This window comes from Entelurus aequoreus, linkage group LG07, assembly GCF_033978785.1.
Source record: "Entelurus aequoreus isolate RoL-2023_Sb linkage group LG07, RoL_Eaeq_v1.1, whole genome shotgun sequence".
Lineage (NCBI taxonomy): Eukaryota > Metazoa > Chordata > Actinopteri > Syngnathiformes > Syngnathidae > Entelurus > Entelurus aequoreus.
The window spans coordinates 11,143,782-11,165,203 of NC_084737.1; the positions used below are offsets into that span (position 1 = coordinate 11,143,782).

At 38.1% G+C, this 21,422-nt stretch overlaps 1 protein-coding gene across 1 annotated transcript in view; it reads right to left on the minus strand.

The window, feature by feature from the left end:
• Nucleotides 1-15,469: 15,469 nt before the first annotated feature.
• The window catches only part of LOC133653366 (uncharacterized), a 54,260-nt gene continuing 48,307 nt past the window's right edge, over nucleotides 15,470-21,422 (minus strand). Inside the window, 4 exon segments of the mRNA XM_062052553.1 lie at nucleotides 15,470-16,554; nucleotides 16,620-16,718; nucleotides 19,782-19,854; nucleotides 19,949-20,278. Of these exon segments, the coding sequence (XP_061908537.1) occupies nucleotides 16,376-16,554; nucleotides 16,620-16,718; nucleotides 19,782-19,854; nucleotides 19,949-20,278 (681 nt within the window). The 3' untranslated portion in view covers nucleotides 15,470-16,375.

The window sequence follows — 21,422 nt, forward strand, 5'->3', positions numbered from 1 at the left end:
TTTTTTTCCCCTAAAATTCTTATTTTGATTTCAAAAATCTTATCTTTTTTAAAACTTTTTTTTTTTTCAGTGTAGGTCATATAAGATTTTTTAAAAAAAAACATCTAAAATTGTAAAAGTTAAGCAAGGAAAAAATTTACTTTGATAAAATTTTTTATTTAAAAAAAATACTACTACTTGTAAAAGATAAGTTAAATTTTCAGTTCACGTTCACCAGTTTTTTTTTTCACATTTTATTTTGTAGGTGTAACAAAAATAAAAACATAGCTGTTGAATTAGTTAACTAATTTTTGCATTTAACTAACAAATATATCAATTTATAGATTTTTTTTATACGTTAAAACTTCTTTCTCTATTTTAATATACTGTACAGTACTTAAAATGTTAACATTCAACAGGTTACAGTACAATAATTGTTGAAAACAAAACAAAAAACAGCCCATAAAAGGTGGTCAAGAAGACAAAATATTTACTTCATATTTATTGTTATTTTTTAGAAAGGTGACATTCATAAAAAACAAGAGTTAAAAGTAGCTTTTTTAGGTCAACCGGGTCTACGTAGTTGTGCATTTTTAAACTAAAAAACAATTTTTACGATTGGATTTTTGTTGCACAAACAAAACACTGTCTAGTCAAAAAAAACACTTTAAAAATGTCTTGTTTCTAAAAATTCCTATTTTGATTTTTTTTTTAATTTCCCCCCATTTTTTTTTCTTTTTTTCAGTGATGTTCACACAAGATGAAAAAAGTCAAAAATGATAAAAGTTAAGCAATAATTTTTTTTACTTTGATAACATTTCTGAAAAAAAAAAATACAACTTCTTGTAAAAGATAAGTTACTTTTTCAGTTCACGTTCACAAGTTTTTTTTTCACATTTTATTTTGTAGGTGTAACAAAAATAAAAACTTCGTTGAATTAATGAACACATTTTTGCATTTAACAAACAAATATATACATTTATAGATTTTTTATACGTTAAAATTATTTCTCTATTTTAAAATACTGTACAGTACTTAAAATGTTAACATTCAACAGGTTACACAATAATTGTTGAAAACAAAAACAGCCCATAAAAGGTAGTCAAGAAAACAAAATATTTGTTATTATTTAGAAAGGTAACATTTATAAAAAAACAAGATTTAAAAGTAGCTTTTTTATGTCAACCGGGCTAAGTAGTTGTGCATTTTTAAAATAAAAAAACATTTTTATCATTGGATTTTTGTTGCACAAACACTGTCTAGTAAAAAAAAATATATATATATATAGTTTAATTTAAAAATGTCTTATATTTTTCAAAAAATTCTTATTTTGATTAAAAAAACAAAATTAAAAAAAGACAAATGTTTTCTTTTTTCCAGTGACGTTCACACAAAATAAAAAAGTCAAAAATGATAAAAGTTAAGGAAGAAAAAAATTTACTTTGATAACATTTTTGATTTTAAAAAAAAAATACAACTTCTTGTAAAAGATACATTTTCAGTTCACAAGTTGTTTTTTTCACATTTTATTTTGTAGGCGTAACAAAAATAAAAACTTAGTTGTTGAATTAATTAACTAATTTTCGCATTTAACTACAGAAACACAACTGCTTGGAAATTTGACCAAATATACAAAAAACATAACTAGCACCATGTAGCGTAGCTAGCACCATGTAGCGAAACTAGCGCCATTAAGTGTAGCTAACGCTATGTAGCATCGCTAGCGTCATGTAGCATAGCTATCACCATGTGGCATAGCTACCGCCATGTAGCTTAATTAGCGCCATTAAGCATAGCTAACGATATGTAGCGTCACTAGCGTCATGTCGCATGGCTATCGCCATGTAGTGTCGCTAGCGTCATGTAGCAAAGTAGTGTAACTAGCGTCATGATGCGCAGCTAGCGCCATGAAACATAACTAGCACCATGTAGCAAAGCTAGCATAATGTAGCGAAACTGGCGCCATTAAGTGTAGCTAACGCTATGTAGCGTCGCTAGCGTCATGTAGCATAGCTAGCACCATGTAGGGTGGCCATGGCGCAGTGTGATAAAATCCGGTATTTGGATGCGGCGAGGCCAGTAAGAGGTGGTCCGCTACCTGTTCGCCGACAAAGGGACTAAAGACTCGCGCGATTAGCAGAGCTCAGAGCGAGACCACCAAAGCGAGAATCCCTAACAATCGTCGACACCTTGGACTTGTTAGTTTATTTTTCCAGGTGAGGAGCTGAGGTCCATGCTAACGACATTTCAAAGTCAGCTTTTATTTCTTGCTGATTTACATCAACTATCTGCAACCCAATTGAGCTCCTAATGGGATTTTCCTGGAGGGGTTGGGGGGGGGCACAAACAGGGAGATGTAAGCAAAAGCGTGAATGTTATCAAGCTCTGACCCCCACCTTCTCCTCCCCCCAAAACCCCCTTCCCACTCTTTGTCATGTCCCTTATCAGGACCACTCTATCACTCTTTCAGAGAGGTCCTGGCGTTGAAAGCGCTTGCAAATGTAAGTCAGTCTTTGTTTAGGCCGGCCCGAGGTCCGCCCCCCCACCCGGCTCCCACCCGGGTGCGGGCTGATTGACGGCCCTCCGCTGGGTGAGTGACAGGCGCTCCCAAACGCTTCATTTTGGAGCCCTTGAGAGTGCCGTCGTACACCAGAGTCGGCGCAAAAAAAAAAAAGTTTTCACATTTCCCTCCTGTTGCAAGTCGTGTGGCTTCTTTATAGTAATGTGTTTATGTGTGTTTATTGTACTGTCAGCGCAAAAAAAAAAAGTTTTCACTTTTTTTTTTTTAGGCAAAAGTCGGCTTCTTTGAGTTGCCTTGCAAAGAGTGAATTTACAAGCGGATATGAAAGAGTACGCGTAAAGACAACAACGACAAAAGCATTACAATTACTACCAACAAGTGGCAAAGATCAAATGTTAGTGGATGACTCGATACCCCCCATACTTAAGGTTGAACAAAACTATACTCAAAATATTCTTAGGTTGACAAAAATATCCTCAAAATATTCTTAGGTTGAACAAAAATATTTTCAAAATATTCTTAGGTTGAACAAAAATATTCTCAAAATAATCTTAGGTTAAACAGAAATATTCTTAAAATATTCTTATGTTGAACAAAAATATACTTAAATTATTCTTAGGTTGAATAAAAATGTTCTCAAAATATTCTTTGGTCAAACAAAAATATTCTCAAAATATTTGGTTGAACAAAAATATTCTCAAAATATTCTTAGGTTGAACAAGATACTCAGTTTGAACAACAATATCCTCAAAATACTGTTAGTTTGAACAATAATATTCTCAAAATATTCTTAGGTTGAACAAAAAAATTCTCAAAACATTCTTAGGTTGAACAAAAATATACTCAAAACATTCTTAGGTTGAACAAAAATATTCTCAAAATATTCTTAGGCTGAACAAAAATATTCTCAAAATATTCTTTGGTTGAACAGAAATATTCTTAGGATGAACAAAAATATACTTAAATTATTCTTAGGTTGAACAAAAATATTCTCAAAATATTCTTTGGTCAAACAAAAATATTCTCAAAATATTTGGTTGAACAAAAATATTCTCAAAATATTCTTAGGTTGAACAAGATACTCAGTTTGAACAAAAATATTCTCAAAATACTGTTTGAACAAAAATATTCTCAAAATATTCTTAGGTTGAACAAAACAATTCTCAAAACATTCTTAGGTTGAACAAAAATATACTCAAAATATTCTTAGGTTGAACAAAAATATTCTCAAAATATTCTTAGGTTGAACAAAAATATTCTCAAAATATTCTTAGGTTAAACAGAAATATTCTTAAAATATTTTTAGGATGAACAAAAATATACTTAAATTATTCTTAGGTTGAACAAAAATATTCTCAAAATATTCTTTGGTCAAACAAAAATATTCTCAAAATATTTGGTTGAACAAAAATATTCTCAAAATATTCTTAGGTTGAACAAAAACACTCAAAATATTCTTAGGTTCAACAAGATACTCAGTTTGAGCAAAAATATTCTCAAAATACTGTTAGTTTGAACAAAAATATTCTCTAAATATTCTTAGGTTGAACAAAACAATTCTCAAAACATTCTTAGGTTGAACAAAAATATTCTCAAAATATTCAATAAAACAATTACATGCCACCGTTGAAGAAAAAAGACCAATTTGTATTTTTTGCTGAATTGTTTGACCTAAAAGAAGAGCAACAATGTTTAGGATAACTTTATTTTCTTAGGTTGAACAAGATACTCTAATGGGTTCAATAACAAAAAAACACTCAAAAATACTCTTAGGTTTAGCAAGATACTCTAAAGTTGAACAAAAATATACTCATAATTATTCTTTGGTTAACAAGATACTTTTAGGTTGAAAAATATTATACTTCAAAATACTCAAATTATACTAAGGTTGAACCAGATACTTAAAGTTGAACAAAAACCTACTCAAAAATATTTTTTAGGTTGAAGAAAATAGTTGAAGGTCGATACTTAGTTGAACAAAGAAATACTCAACTTTTTTTTAGGTTGAACAGGATATAATATTTTATACTCAAAATGTTTTAATACTCTTAGTTTGAACACAAATATACTCCAAATATTTTTAGGCTCAAAAATAGGTTGGACGAAAATATACTTATATTATTCTTAGGTTGAACAAGATACTTTTAGGTTGAACAAAAAACAATACTTAAGGTTGAACAAAACTATACTCAAAATATTCTTAAATTGAACAAAAATATTCTCAAAATATTTTTATGTTGAACAAAAATATTCTCAAAATATTCTTAGGTTGAACAAAAATAATTCACAAAAAAAAACCAAACGTTTTCACTGTTTTTTTTAAGTAAAATTCGGCTTCTTAGTGTCGCCGTGCAAAGAAGAGTGAATTTACAAGCGTATATGAAAGAGTACGCGTAAAGACAACAACGCCAAAAGCATCACAATTACTACCAACAAGCGGCAAAGATCAAATGTTAGTGGATGCCTTTATACCCCCGCCACATAACTTTGCCACCACTTAACTCTTTAAGGGCCGATGGACGGCTGGAGGAGCGCCAGAAGGGCCGCAGCTTTGTCACCGGAACCCTCCCACCTTTCCCTCCTATTGCAAGTCTTGTGGCTTCTTTATAGTAACATGTGTATGTGTGATTATTGTGGCTATCAAGTTTTTTTCCTGGCCCCCAACTGATACACCCCCCCATAGGAGCCCAGTTTGGTAACAACTTTTTTTTTTTTGCTCACCCTCCACCCCCTCGCGTTCACCTTTTACGAGACGCTGTAGGTGGCTACCCATCAGCGTTCCTGTACAATGTGTGTCTGCTCTTGAACGGGTCTGTGCTGAAAATGAAATTTTGTTGTACTTGTGCAATCACGATAAATGGTAAATGGATTATACTTGTTCAGCGCTTTTCTACCTTCCCGGTACTCAAAACGCTTTGACATTATTCTGCGGTTTTTAGAAAACTGCTCCAAAAACGCCAGTCAAAGATCCTCGACAGGACAGGACTGCGTTGCTGTTTATAAGGACCTACAGCAAAAACATCCTAGTCAAAGATCAGAAGTGGTCTGCTGTTTTTAGGGGCCTACTGCAAAAATGTGAGTCAAAGATCCAAAGCATATGTAAGGAGTGTGCTGCTGTTTTTAAAGACTGGAAAAATGCTAGTCAAAGAGCCTATGTGGAGGGAGTAATCTGCTGTTTTTATTAATCTGCTGCAAAAACGCCAATCAAAGATCCTCTACGAAACAAGAGTACTCTGCTATTTTTAAGGACCTTGTCTTCTGTTTATAAGGACCTACAGCAAAAACATCCTAGTCAAAGATCCTACATATGAAAGGAGAAATCGGCTGTTTTTAGGAATCTGCTGCAAAAAGATTAAGATCTTCTACAGGACAGGAGCTTGCTGTTTTTTAAAAAAATATTCCACAAAAACACCAGTTAAAGATCCTCTATATGACAGAAGTGGTCTGCTGTTTTAGGGGCCTACTGCAAATATGCAAGTCAAAGATCCAAAGCATATGTGAGGAGTTTTTAAAGACTGCAAGAATGCTGGTCAAAGAGCCTATGTGGAGGGAGTAATCTGCTGTTTTTATTAATCTGCTGCAAAAACCCCAATCAAAGATCCTCTACGAAACAAGAGTGCTCTGCTATTTTTAAGGACCTTGTCTTCTGTTTATAAGGACCTACAGCAAAAACATCCTAGTCAAAGATCCTACATATGAAAGGAGAAATCGGCTGTTTTTAGGAATCTGCTGCAAAAAGATTAAGATCTTCTACAGGACAGGAGCTTGCTGTTTTTTAAAAAAATATTCCACAAAAACACCAGTTAAAGATCCTCTATATGACAGGAAGTGGTCTGCTGTTTTAGGGGCCTACTGCAAATATGCAAGTCAAAGATCCAAAGCATATGTGAGGAGTTTTTAAAGACTGCAAGAATGCTAGTCAAAGAGCCTATATGGCGGGAGTAATCTGCTGTTTTTATGAATCTGCTGCAAAAACGCCAATCAAAGATCCTCTACGAAACAAGAGTGCTCTGCTATTTTTAAGGACCTTGTCTTCTGTTTATAAGGACCTAGAGCAAAAACATCCTAGTCAAAGATCCTACATACGAAAGGAGAAAATCGGCTGTTTTTAGGAATCTCCTGCAAAAAGATTAAGATCTTATACAGGACAGCAGCTTGCTGTTTTTAAAAAATATTCCACAAAACCACCAGTTAAAGATCCTCTATATGACAGAAGTGGTCTGCTGTTTTTAGGGGCCTACTGCAAAAATGCGAGTCAAAGATACAAAGCATATGTAAAAAGTTTATAAAGACTGCAAAAATGCTAGTCAAAGAGCCTATATGGCGAGAGTAATCTGCTGTTTTTATGACTCTGCTGCAAAAACGCCAACCAAAGATCCTCTACGAAACAAGAGTGCTTTGCTATTTTTAAGGACCTTGTCTTCTGTTTTTAAGGCCCTACTGCAAAAAAAGGAAAATACGGTATGCACATTCAACCAACAAGATGTGCTCTCTTAAGAATGATCGTTCTATACGCGAAGGAATATGACAACAGGAAGTTAATTTACTTGAGGTCACAAAGAAATGTGCGCCACATCCAATTTGTGAAAAAAAACAACAACAAAAACAGAAAAAGACACATTTAAACAGTCAAATAAAAATGATATGGCTCTTAAAGGCCTACTGAAATGATTTTTTAAAATTTAAACGGGGATAGCAGATCCATTCTATGTGTCATACTTGATCATTTCGCGATATTGCCATATTTTTGCTGAAAGGATTTAGTAGAGAACATCGACGATAAAGTTTGCAACTTTTGGTCGCTGATAAAAAAGCCTTGCCTGTAGCGGAAGTAGCGTGACGTCACAGATTGTGGAGCTCCTCACATCTGCACATTGTTTACAATCATTCCCACCAGCAGCGAGAGCGATTCGGACCGAGAAAGCGTTGATTTCCCCATTAATTTGAGCGAGGATGAAAGATTCGTGGATGAGGAAAGTGAGAGTGAAGGAATAGAGGGCAGTGGAAGCGATTCAGATAGGGAAGATGTTGTGAGAGGCGGGTGGGACCTGATATTCAGCTGGGAATGACTAAAACAGTAAATAAACACAAGACATATATATACTCTATTAGCCACAACACAACCAGGCTTATATTTAATATGCCACAAATTAATCCCGCATAACAAACACCTCCCCCCTCCCGTCCATATAACCCACCAATACAAATCAAACACCCGCACAACACACTCAATCCCACAGCCCACAGGACTGTTCACCTCCGCAAAGTTCATACAGCACATATATTTCCCCAAAGTTACATACGTGACATGCACATAGCGGCACGCACGTACGCGCAAGCGGTCAAATGTTTGGAAGCCGCAGCTGCATACTCACGGTACCGCTTTTCCAACTCAAAGTCCTCCTGGTAAGAGTCTCTGTTGTCCCGGGCCAATGGTAAAGCTTGACTGTCATCGTTCAGGAATGTAAACAATGAAACACCGGCTACGTGTTTGTGTTGCTGCAGCCGGCCGCTAATACACCGCTTCCCACCTACAGCTTTCTTCTTTGCTGTCTCCATTGTTCATTAAACAAATTGCAAAAGATTCACCAACACAGATGTCCAGAATACTGTGGAATTTTGCGAAGAAAACAAACGATTTCATAGCTGGCCACAATGCTGTCCCAAAATCTCCGCTACAATCCGTGACGTCACGCGCAAACGTCATCATATCAAGACGTTTTCAGCAGGATATTTCGCGGGAAATTTAAAATTGCACTTTATTAATCTAACCCGGCCGTATTGGCATGTGTTGCAATGTTAAGATTTCATCATTGATATATAAACTATCAGACTGCGTGGTCGGTAGTAGTGGCTTTCAGTAGGCCTTTAACTTTAACATCAAGCTAATAACGGCTACTGTCAAATCCACAACAAACTGAAGTTGATGCACTCGTGTTTTCTCTACGGGCGCTAACGAGGTTATTGGGCATCTGTGACATGACATGTACACCCGTGAGGGTGTGGGGGACTGGGGGGGGAGTGGAGCTACTATTTGTGAGACAATAGCGACTAGGAAGCCCGGAACATCGGGCCTTGTGTTTTCCGAGTGGAAATAACAAAGGCGAGCGGAGCGCTGGTGGGAGGCTGTGCTCTCATGGAAATGAGCAACCGAAGCGACAATGTAGCGCCTAATCTCTTCAGAGGGAGGAATCAGTTACACAGCTGTATGCAGCGCGCACACACACACACACACACACACACTCACACACACACACACAGGTGGGTGTAGCCACAGGCCTTGCTCTTACAAGCAGCCGAAACAAGGTGGGCCCCCCTCCCCAAACAACAGAAGGGCAGGAATAAGAGGGGCAGAGGGTGGTACGGGGGTGTGAGGCCTCAAAGCATCGGGATTAGAGTTAATGTGCCTCCCTGGGTTATAATCTCTTCAGAGGGGACGAGGGGGGGACTTTGTTTGAGGGGCTTGAGGGCAGTAAGATAAGTATCTATTACAGAAACTCCCCTCTTAGCCCGCCAACATCCACCGCTTCAAAAATGAGGCACAAAAACACTTTGCACCCCCCCCAACACCTACCCTCTCGGTGTCGTCTGATACACACACCCCCCGACCCCCGTGCAAAAAAAAAAACTCGAGAGCAAGTGTTGCCCTTTGGAGCTAATCAGGAATTAAGCGCTAAAGCCCTATGGAGCGTTAGCGGGGTCCACAAAGTCAGGGAGTTGAAGGACCGCCGAGTAAGGGGGTCGCTTACACACACACACAAAAATGGTTAAAACATTGAATAGTTTTTGCTGTAAACCGACTTCTAAAAAACATGTTTATTAAAAAACATCCGCGCCCAAACGCTGCTAAGAAAAATGGCGGAGCGTCGCGCCAAAATGTCAGGATGAACACAAATCTGACAGGTAAGCTTAATTGTATTAATTACACAACACACCGAACTCTAACAAGGAATTGAACGTCAAACTTCACGACATTTTTTTTCCTGGCCTTTCTGTTGCAACCCGATGGCGACACTTTAAAGGCCTACTGAAATGAAATGTTTTTATTTAAACGGGGATAGCAGATCTATTCTATGTGTCATACTTGATCATTTCGCGATATTGCCATATTTTTGCTGAAAAGATTTAGTAGAGAACAACCGCGATAAAGATCGCAACTTTTGGTATCTGACAAAAAAAAAGCCTTGCCCCTACCGGAAGGAGCGTGACGTAGTCAGCTGAACATTTCCGCAAAGTTCCCTATTGTTTACAGTGATGGCGGCCAGAAGTGAGAGCGATTCGGACAGAGAAAGCGATGATTTCCCCATTAATTTGAGCGAGGATGAAAGATTTGTGGATGAGGAACGTTAGAGTGCAGTTCAAGACATATCTTTTTTCGCTCTGACCGTAACTTAGGTACAAGCTGGCTCATTGGATTCCACACTCTCTCCTTTTTCTATTGTGGATCACGGATTTGTATTTTAAACCACCTCGGATACTATATCCTCTTGAAAATGAGAGTCGAGAACGCGAAATGGACATTCACAGTGACTTTTATCTCCACGACAATACATCGGTGAACCACTTTAGCTACGAGCTAACATGATAGCATCGTGCTTTAACTGCATATAGAAACAAAAGAAATAAACCCCTGACTGGAAGGATAGATAGAAAATCAACAATACTATTAAACCATGGACCTGTAAATATTAATGCTTTCCAGGCTGGCGAAGGTTAACAATGCTGTGCTAACGACGCCAATGAAGCTAACTTAGCAACCGGACCTGACAGAGCTATGCTAATAACATTAGCTCTCCACCTACGCCAGCCAGCCCTCATCTGCTCATCAACACCCGTGCTCACCTGCGTTCCAGCGATCGACGGTGCGACGAAGGACTTCACCCGATCACAGATGCGGTTGGCGGCCCGGAGACGTAGGAAGTCAAGGTGAGGTCACCGGCAAGCGCGTCTGCTCTCCAACAAAGTCCTCCGGTTGTGTTGCTGTAGTCCGCTGCTAATACACCGATCCCACCTACAACTTTCTTCTTTGCAGCCTTCATTGTTCATTAAACAAATTGCAAAAGATTCACCAACACAGACGTTCAGAATACAGTGGAATTATGAAATGAAAACAGAGCTTTTTGTATAGGATTCTACGGGGTACCAATACTTCCGTTTAACTGACTACGTCACGCGCATACGTCATCATACCGAGACGTTTCAGCCGGATATTTCCCGGGAAATTCAAAATGTCACTTTATAAGTTAATCCGGCCGTATTGGCATGTGTTGCAATGTTAAGATTTCATCATTGATATATAAACTATCAGACTGCGTGGTCGGTAGTAGTGGCTTTCAGTAGGCCTTTAAGTTCGGTGGCCACTTCCCTCTGAGGCAAGTTGCTGCTTGTTGTAATTAGAGATGTCCGATAATATCGGCCGATAAATGCTTTAAAATGTAATATCGGAAATTATCGGTATCGGTTTTAAAAAAGTAAAATGTATGACTTTTTAAAACGCCGCTGTGTACGCGGACGTAGGGAGAAGTACAGAGCGCCAATAAACCTTAAAGGCACTGCCTTTGCGTGCCGGCCCAATCACATAATATCTGCGGCTTTTCACACACACACAAGTGAATACAAGGCATACTTGGTCAACAGCCATACAGGTCACACTGAGGGTGGCCGTATAAACAACTTTAACACTGTTACAAATATGCGCCACACTGTGAACCCACACCAAACAAGAATGACAAACACATTTCGGGAGAACATCCGCACCGTAACACAACATAAACACAACAGAACAAATACCCAGAACCCCTTGCAGCACTAACTCTTCCGGGACGCTACAATATACACCCTCCGCTACCCCCTAGAAAACCCCGCCCCCCCCCCAACCTCCTCATGCTCTCTCAGGGAGAGCCTGTCCCAAATTCCAAGCTGCTGTTTTGAGGCATGTTAAAAAAAATAATGCACTTTGTGACTTCAATAATAAATATGGCAGTGCCATGTTGGCATTTTTTTCCATAACTTGAGTTGATTTATTTCGGAAAACCTTGTTACATTGTTTAATGCATCCAGCGGGGCATCACAACAAAATTAGGCATAATAATGTGTTAATTCCACGACTGTATATATCGGTATCAGTTGATATCGGAATCGGTAATTAAGAGTGGGACAATATCGGAATATCGGACATCTCTAGTTGTAATTATATAAATGTATAAACCGCACGATAAACAGTGACATTTGAATACCAATTAAACATTTATTATTTGGCTTTGCATAGTAGAGTTTTAACTTGCACTTACAGATGTAGCGACCAACTGTAGTTACTGACAGTGGTTTTCTGAAGTGTTCCTGAGCCCATGTGGTGATATCCTTTACACACAGATGTCGCTTTTTTGATGCAGTACCGCCTGAGGGATTGAAGGTCCGTAATATCATCGCTTACGTGCAGTGATTTCTCCAGATTCTCTGAACCTTTTGGTGATATTACAGACCATAGAAGGTGAAATCCCTAAATTCCTTGCAATAGCTGGTTGAGAAATGTTGTTCTTAAACTGTTGGACAATTTGCTCACGCATTTGTTGACAAAGTGGTGACCCTCGCCCCATCCTTGTTTGTGAATGACTGAGCATTTCATGGAATCTACTTTTATACCCAATCATGGCACCCACCTGTTCCCAATTAGCCTGTTCACCTGTGGGATGTTCCAAATAAGTGTTTGATGAGCATTTCTCAACTTTCTCAGTCTTTTTTACCACTTGTGCCAGCTTTTTTGAAACATGTTGCGGGCATCAAATTCAAAATGAGTTAATATTTGCAAAAAAATTAAGTTTTCCAGTTCGAACATTAAATATCTTGTATTTGCAGTCTATTCAATTGAATATAGGTTGAAAATAATTTGCTAATATTTGTATTCTGTTTTTATTTACAATTTACACAACGTGCCAACTTCACTGGTTTTGGGGTTTGTAGAAGAAAAATCATGTTTTAGGTCGTAGGTGAATTTAGTTATATTTTCTATAGTAAACAATTTAAGTTATTTGTTTAATTATTGAATTAATATTAATCATTGACAGATTCGGAAACCGAGTCGTTCCAACAATATTTCGTCTTCGTAGTCATGAGTTGAGTTGGCAAAATTTGTCAAAACAGAGTTAAAAGACACTAAAAGTTGAATATAAAATAGTTTAATAGCAAAATAACTATACAACAGTATCCTCTGCAAATTAAAATGTGATGAGGAAGAAAATTCCCTTTTAAAAGCACAAGTTGACAAAGTAACAGTGCAAACACGCATTGGCAACGTTAAATGCTAAGCGCTGAACTTAATGAAGGCACATAATGAAAGGTGAACTATCTTGACCAATCATCCAGTAAGAGTCTGTGTGAAATAGCAGCGAGGCAGTCTTTGCATTGATGCGCATTTAAGATGGTGCGAAAATTAACAAAAATCTCCGGCATTCTGGAACGTCACTAGTAGGGATGATGTTCGAAAACCGGTTCTCCCGATTGTTCGATAAGAAAAGAACCGATGCCATGGATTCGAATCCCTTTTTGAGAAACGGTTCCTGTTATCGAAGCCACTATAGTAAAGGAAAATATTTGGTTCTTTATTCGAATCCCTGGGAACGAATCCTGTGTCACAGGAAACGTCCCGTGGCACGTCACAGGAAACGTCCCGTGGCACGTCACAGGAAATGACGTAGCTCAGTCATTCGGCGGCAGATACAGAAGCAGCAACAACAACGGACCGGAAAAAAAACGTTCCAAGGCATGGCTTGACTTTACTAAAAAATACGACGAGGAAACGGCTATCTTCTGCAATTATTGCCGGGCTTCGCTTTCCTGCAAGCGGAGCAGTACAACAAACATGTTGAAACATGTTCGGGCCGTACATAACCTCAAGGTTAGAGAAACGTGTCGTGGAGAAGCAGCGACAGAGATGACGAAGCATGCCCCTCTTCCTCTGCTTCAACCTGCAGTCCCAGTGATAGTGCCGGTGAGTAACTAATGTTAACTGTTGCCGGTTAATTTCCATATATGCTCACTTGTAGCCTTTAGGCTAAAATAACGTTACTTCTTATGTCAACCACGACTGCAGTAATGTTAGTTGGACTAACGTTACCTAAGCATAGTCAGTGGCTAACGGTAGCGTTAACGTTAGCCTTTTTGTATGTGTCTGATAACGTTAATGGTATCTTGTAGCCTACACAACTCCAGAGTTTGCAGGTCTGTCTAATAAATAATACAAATGAATGCAGGATTTTCCCTGCATGTATTTTTCTTAGGTGGCCCAATTAAAAGGGGCACTAACAGTCAATATTTATTTTATTTAAAAAAAAATTCTTAAAAAATATAAGTGAAGGCTGCCAAAAGTGAGTTTTTGTTAAACCAAGAATTGTGTGTTTTTTTCCATATACAACAACCTACCGTATTTTTCGGACAATAAGTCGCAGTTTTTTTCATAGTTTGGCCGGGGGTGCGACTTATACTCAGGAGCGACTTATGTGTGAAATTATTAACACATCACCGTAAAATATCAAATAATATTTTTTATCTCATTCACGTAAGAGACTAGATGTATAAAATTACATGGGATTTAGCGATTTGGAGTGACAGATTGTTTGGTAAACGTATAGCATGTTCTATATGTTATGGTTATTTGAATGACTCTTACCATAATACCGTATTTCCTTGAATTGCCGCCGGGTATATAGTATGCGCCTGCCTAGAATTTCCGCCGGGTCAAACTCGTCACATCACGAGTGACACTTTACCTGTCATCATTTTCAAAATGGAGGAGGCTGATTTCAATCATTTGAAATCGCATAAAGGGAAGAAGATTAAGAGCTATTCAGTAGGATTTAAGGTCCAAGCTATTGAATATGCTAAAAAGAACAGTAAGCAGCTATGTTTTATTAATATACCGTAGCTGCGTGTGTCAAATATGAGTCATTAAATGACTCCCGCCTCCTGGTGGTAGAGGGCGCTAGTGATCCTTCTTGCGACTACTCGGCTGCAGAAGAAGTGACAACAAGCAGCAACAGTGAGCAGCGATCGTTTATATTTTCCTCTCGCTTGCACTTTTAACATGGAGGATTACATATCTAAAATAAAACAGTTCTGTAAACTGGACTTTCAATCGAAGCAGGAGGTAATACTTAAAGGAATATCTCCATCGAGACAGAGAGACTTTTAAAACTGAAGAAAGATAAGGAAGACTTCTATAAACAAGTTATTGATGCTTTTGTTCAGAAGGAGCTGCGCATGGACTTCATTTATAAGTAAAGGTAAGACCATATAATATAATGTTTTTTTGATAAATGTGCTTTTTATGATGGTATCCTTACATCACACTCAAATTTATAAGCGCAGGCCTAAATTTACCGCATGCCTTTGGTAAGCGCCGGAGTGAGAAGAGGTTTTAAATCAATTACCGCCCCGGCTGCAATTCAAGGAAATACGGTATGTTACGTTAACATACCAGGCACGTTCTCAGTTGGTTATTTATGCGTCATATAACGTACACTTATTCAGCCTGTTGTTCACTATTCTTTATTTTTTTTAAATTGCCTTTCAAATGTCTATTCTTGGTGTTGGCTTTTATCAAATAAATTGCCCCCAAAAATGCGACTTATACTCCAGTGCGACTTATATATGTTTTTTTCCTTCTTTATTATGCATTTTCGGCCGGTGCGACTTATACTCCGGAGCGACTTATACTCCGAAAAATACGGTATATAATTCGCACTAGAGTATAAGTCGCATTTTTGGGGGAAATGTATTTGATAAAATCCAACACCAAGAATAGACATTTGAAAAGCAAATTTAAAATAAATAAAGAATAGTGAACAACAGGCTGAATAAATGTACGTTATATGAGGCATAAATAACCAACTGAGAACGTGCCTGGTATTTTAATGTAACATATTATGGTAAGAGTCATTCAAATAACTATAACATATACCAAACAATCTGTCACTCCTAATCGCTAAATCCCATGAAATCTTATACGTTTAGTCTCTTACGTGAATGAGCTAAATAATATTATTTGATATTTTACGCTAATGTGTTAATAATTTCACACATAAGTCGCTCCTGAGTATAAGTCGCACCCCCGGCAAAACTATGGAAAAAACTGCGACTTATAGTCAGAAAAATACTGTATTCAGCCTGTTGTTCACTATTCTTTATTCATTTAAAATTTCCCTTTCAAATGTCTATTCTTGGTGTTGGGTTTTATCAAATAAATTTCCCCCAAAAATGCGACTTATATATGTTTTTTTCCTTCTTTATTATGCATTTTCGACCGGTGCGACTTATACTCCGGAGCGACTTGTACTCCGAAAAATACGGTATCTGGATTCCATAAGAGAATCGATAAGGAATCGGTTCGATAAGAGGAATCGATAATGGCATGGAAATCTATAATTTCTTGACAAACATCATCCCTAGTCACTAGTGTTTTTTTGCAGCAAGAAAACATACTCTGACTAAAACAGCTCACTTAAGCAAGTAAACTTTGCTGGCGTCCAAAGCGCATACAAACAAAAAAAGCGAAAAAAGGTTTGAAATGATTACATTTCAATGAGTCCCTGCTAAGAAAGTAGTGGTTCTGCAGTTACTTCAAACTACACTAATAAAGCATTCATCCTTTTTTTGTTTAGGTAGTAATGTAGCTTTGGTCACTTAAAGCTAATTTTGTATTTTTTTTTAAAAGGCGGTCGACGCGTAAACAAAACCACAAGATCACCTTTAAACCTGTAAATGATCCTAGCGTAAATACTGATACGGTCACATATTGAGGATACGTATTGTGTTGGCGGCGTCGGCGAGCCAAATTGTAAAAGCGGAAGTGAACTTGCGGATCTCGGCGAGCGCCCGTATTCAGCGAGAAAACTTCCTGGGTCTGAAGGCGGGAAGGGCGAGCTGTTGCGGCGCCGCCCTCTCCTCCTCGATGGCCGCCAGCTCCTCGGCCGAGCCCCACTTCTTCTTGGAGTGGAACAGCGACGCCAGCTTCCTGTTCCTGTTGCGCTCTCTGGCCTGCGACACTTGAAACTCCGCTGCTGCGGTGAGACGTGACGTGACGTGAATGATTTGGACTCGCTCACGCCGCGTCGCTTTAACTCACGCAGCTCGCAGTCCTCCTCTGGACACTCCTTCACTTCCTTAGGGTGGAGGTAGTGGAAGGCAAGATGGCCACTGTAGTCCCTCAAGTTCTCCTTGGCTCCTGAAAGCAAGAACAGAAGATATGTTTTTTTTTTAGTAATATGACGTTTGGACCTATTTGAGTGGCTGTAGACAACCACCAAGTACCCCACGTGACATTTTTCCGTTGTTTATTTACATCATCATAAAATAAAGTTGTTCAACAGAGGATAAACACATTTTTAAATGCTGCTGTGGGCCTGAAAGCACTCACAAGCGGCTTCGTCTTGTTTGCAAAATAAATAAATGGTAAATGGGTTATACTTGTATAGCGCTTTTCTACCTTCAAGGTACTCAAAGCGCTTTGACACTATTTCCTAGGGGTGTAACGGTACACAAAAATTCCGGTTCGGTACGTACCTCGGTTTAGAGGTCACGGTTAGGTTCATTTTCGGTACAGTAAGAAAACAACAAAATATAAATGTTTTGGTTATTTATTTACCACATTTGTAAACAATGGCTTTATCCTTTTAACATTGGGAACACTATAATAATTCTGCCCACGTTAATCAACATTAAACTGCCTCAAGTTGTTGCTCAGATGAAATAAAATGACAAAACTTTTCTTCTACATATAAAAAGTGCAACATTAAACAGTTTCAAGTCAACTCATCATGCTTCATTTATTACAGCATTTGGGAAGCCTGTAGTTGATTTTTATTATGTAAATGTTATATTTTTATCAACATGTGATAGCAGGGACCCTGCCATTCAAAACTAGGCTGCTGCATTACTAATGATTAATGTAACTATAGCTGAAAAAATAGTACAATAGCAATAGGAGAGACTATTCATCCCTGGACACCATGGAGTTCATGTAGGCTTTATGATGCACTTACATTATTGTATCAACTATCAGAGACAGAAACTCTTCATTTAACATAATGTCCTTTTTTGCTGCTTCAACACAGCTCAATCAACACAGAAAAAGGTAAAGTGAAATGACAGACAGGGCTTTGCTGTCCGTAATACACACACACACACACACACACACACACACACACACACACACACACTCACACACACACACACACACATCGCAAAATGAGCTAACGTTACGCTAAAAGCAAATTAGCCTTCACCTCAAGCCAGGACTGCGAGCGAACTGAGCTGCAGTTTATATTTCTAGAAGGTCAACGGGCTCATAGTGATGTTACTAGTAGTTGACTGGGAGGTGTTTATTATAATTTGGGGAAAGTCCGCTGCCTGATGCTTACCTGCTAAACGCTAAGCACTGACTACATGTGCTCTGAATACGCACTGCTGATTGGCTGTTACCGATCTGTTTTTAACTAATCAGATGGTTGTGTGAGTGGGACAATGCTGTGTAGAGGACTGACAGAAACAGAGGCAGAAGGAAGCGGAGGCGGCTACTTAATATGTTCGTGTGGAAACTTGTTCGGTACACCTCCGAACCGAACCAAAACCCCCATACTGAAACAGTTCAATACAAATTCACGAACCGTTACAACCCTACTATATATATATATATATATATATATATATATATATATATATATATATATATATATATATATATATATATATATATATATATATATAAATTGTGATTGATGGATTGAGAACTATCGTCACGTTTTAATCTTGTCTCGCTTCTGCTGCCAACACCACAAATAGATTGCTGTCCGGCGGGAAACACTGCTGTGGTCAGAGTTGAATAGCATCTGTCCATCACGTTGAAAAGTCAAGTAACACAAAATGGTAAAAGCCGTTCCTTCAAAAATTGCAGGAAAAAAACGTTTACGTTTGAAGCGTTGTTGAGAAGTGTTAAAAGACGGACACACTTTGTCACCTGATCTAAAAGATACCATTTGTAACATTGAAAGGTGCTGATCCTTCTTTTTAGACTTTCTTTCTTTCTTTAGTTTATTTCATACATAAACACACTTACAGTATAATACAGCACACAGTTTCATATCATTTCACTTTACATCATGTCTGAAAAGGAGTAGGAAGAAGCAAAGCTTATTTAATCCTACCCCTTTCCCACTTCAGAACGTTTACAAATACATAGAATCATTTACTGACCTTTTTATAATAAAATAACATCTGTGAATTAATATACACAACAGTTTTGTAATATGTAATTAATTAATTCAGTCATTATTAATATACTGAGATGAAGAATATCATATTTTCAATAAGGATGAAAGTATTTCTCATAATTCTTCTTCTTTGTACTTTGTAAGCACTATTAATTATATTATAATATATTATATATTTATTATTAGGGATGTCCGATAATGGCCTTTTGCCGATATCCGATATTCCGATATTGTCCAACTCTTTAATTACCGATACCGATATCAACCGATACCGATATCAACCGATACTGATGTATACAGTCGTGGAATTAACACATTATTATGCCTAATTTGGACAACCAGGTATGGTGAAGATAAGGTCCTTTTTTTAAAAATTAATAAAATAAAACAAGATAAATAAATTAAAAACATTTTCTTGAATAAAAAAAGTAAAACAATATAAAAACAGTTACATAGAAACTAGTAATTCATGAAAATGAGTCAAATTAACTGTTAAAGGTTAGTACTATTAGTGGACCAGCAGCACGCACAATCATGTGTGCTTACGGACTGTATCCCTTGCAGACTGTATTGATATATATTGATGTATAATGTAGGAACCAGAATATTAATAACAGAAAGAAACAACCCTTTTGTGTGATTGAGTATAAATGGGGGAGGGACGTTTTTAGGGTTGGTGCACTAATTGTAAGTGTATCTTGTGTTTTTTATGTTGATTTAATTAAAAAAATTTAAAAAAATAAAAACGATACCGATAATAAAAAAAACGATACCGATAATTTCCGAAACAACATTTTTAAAGCATTTATCGGCCGATATTATCGGACATCTCTATTTATTATTATAAACTTACGTGACAATTAAGAATGTTTGCATTACACTGAATAATGCTTATAGTGGTAAACTTTCTTTCAAACTTGTTTTATGATGGCGACAGTTGGACAGACTATTTCCATCATGGAATCAGAATGTACTGCAGTAAGAACAGTCAATGTCATCACAGTGTTTTGTTTTTTTACCGTAAGTCCCCACCAGCAGGTCGAGAATCTTCCGATGGCCGTGCAGCGCGGCGATGTGCAAAGGCGTGTAACCCTGTGTGACGAGACAGCGTGTACAGTGGTGACATTCCTCCGGCGGGGTGCAAAGGTGACGGAGGGGCGGGGGGGAGTGTGTCAGGAGTACCTACCCCCTGGAGTTTCCCAGGCCCCCGGGCAGCCAAGGCAAACAGCGAGGAAAGAAAATACAAATTAGAAAAAGCTTGTGGAAACCCCAAAGAAGGGTAAAAACATAATTGCCTGGTAATTCGCACAAAATTACAGAGCGGTGCATGCTGGGACATAAGACGCACTGTTCTGGGAGACAATTAACGTGACATGATGTGATGATTTATTAGCCCCCGGCGCCTGTGCTCCCGCGTTTGCACAGCTGGATGTTCGGCGAGGAGCCTGACGTCGCGGAGACGCCGGCTTGTTTGTAAGCGCGCGCACCCGCCTCGTCCTGCCAGGATACTCACATGCTGCAACACAGACACACAAATACAAGCAGTGATTGTGTGTTTATTGTTAGGCAACAACTACACTGTATACCAGGGGTGTCCAAAGTGGCTTCTTTATTATTGGCCCTCTGCATATTTCATTGTGACCAACTACTACACTAATAACTATTGGGTTTATTCTCTACAACTAGGGGTGTAACGGTACACAAAAATTCCGGTTCGGTACGTACCTCGGTTTAGAGGTCACGGTTCGATTCATTTTCGGTACAGTAAGAAAACAATAAAATATAAATTTTGGGGTTATTTATTTACCAAATTTGCAAAATCGTCCACCAAAAATATTTTTCTTAGTGGAATATTTGATGTGAAGTAATGGGAACCTTGGATAGGTCAATAATTCATAATAACATTGATTTTGATTCAATATTATGTTTTGAGCATTGACAGTTTGAAAAAAAAAAAAAAACAGCTTTGTTTCATTAGTCAACATTGCAACTTTTTCTTAATTACATTTAACCTTTAAGCTTTTTTATTTCACTTTTGTTATGTTTTTGTTTATTTTAATAAATTAGCTGTGGGCCGCAAATGGCACACTTTTGACACCCCTGCTATAGATAATAAAAAATTAAATCTGATAAATCTATGGATAAAAAGCCGAACCTGGCGACGCATGCGGGTTTATCATAACTCTCTGTCTCTGACCCTCCCTCACGAATGCTGCTGCATGCGCACAATTTGTTTTGTTTTCAACCCCTTCTTAACCCTGAACGTACATTGAAAATACACGCAACCCTAACTCAAAATGCCGGACATTTGAGGCATTTAAGAAACTCCGCCCGGACAGCCCCGCAAAAGAGGACATGTCCGGTGAAAAGAGGACGTATCGTCAGTCTATCGTAGCCCGTTAGCTGCTAGCATGCCGTGTGTTGTGCCTCGGTGTGCGTTGTTTACACAACGTGCCGTTCGCTACTTAATATGTCCAAGTGGAAACTCGTTCGGTACACCTCTTGACATCCAAATAGTTTACGTTGTGTCCTTGGGCAGGACACTTCACCCTTGCCCCCGGTGCCGCTCACACTGGTGAATGAATGAATGATAGGTGGTGGTCGGAGGGACCGTAGGCGCAAACTGGCTGCCTCGCTTCCGTCAGTCTACCCCAGGGCAG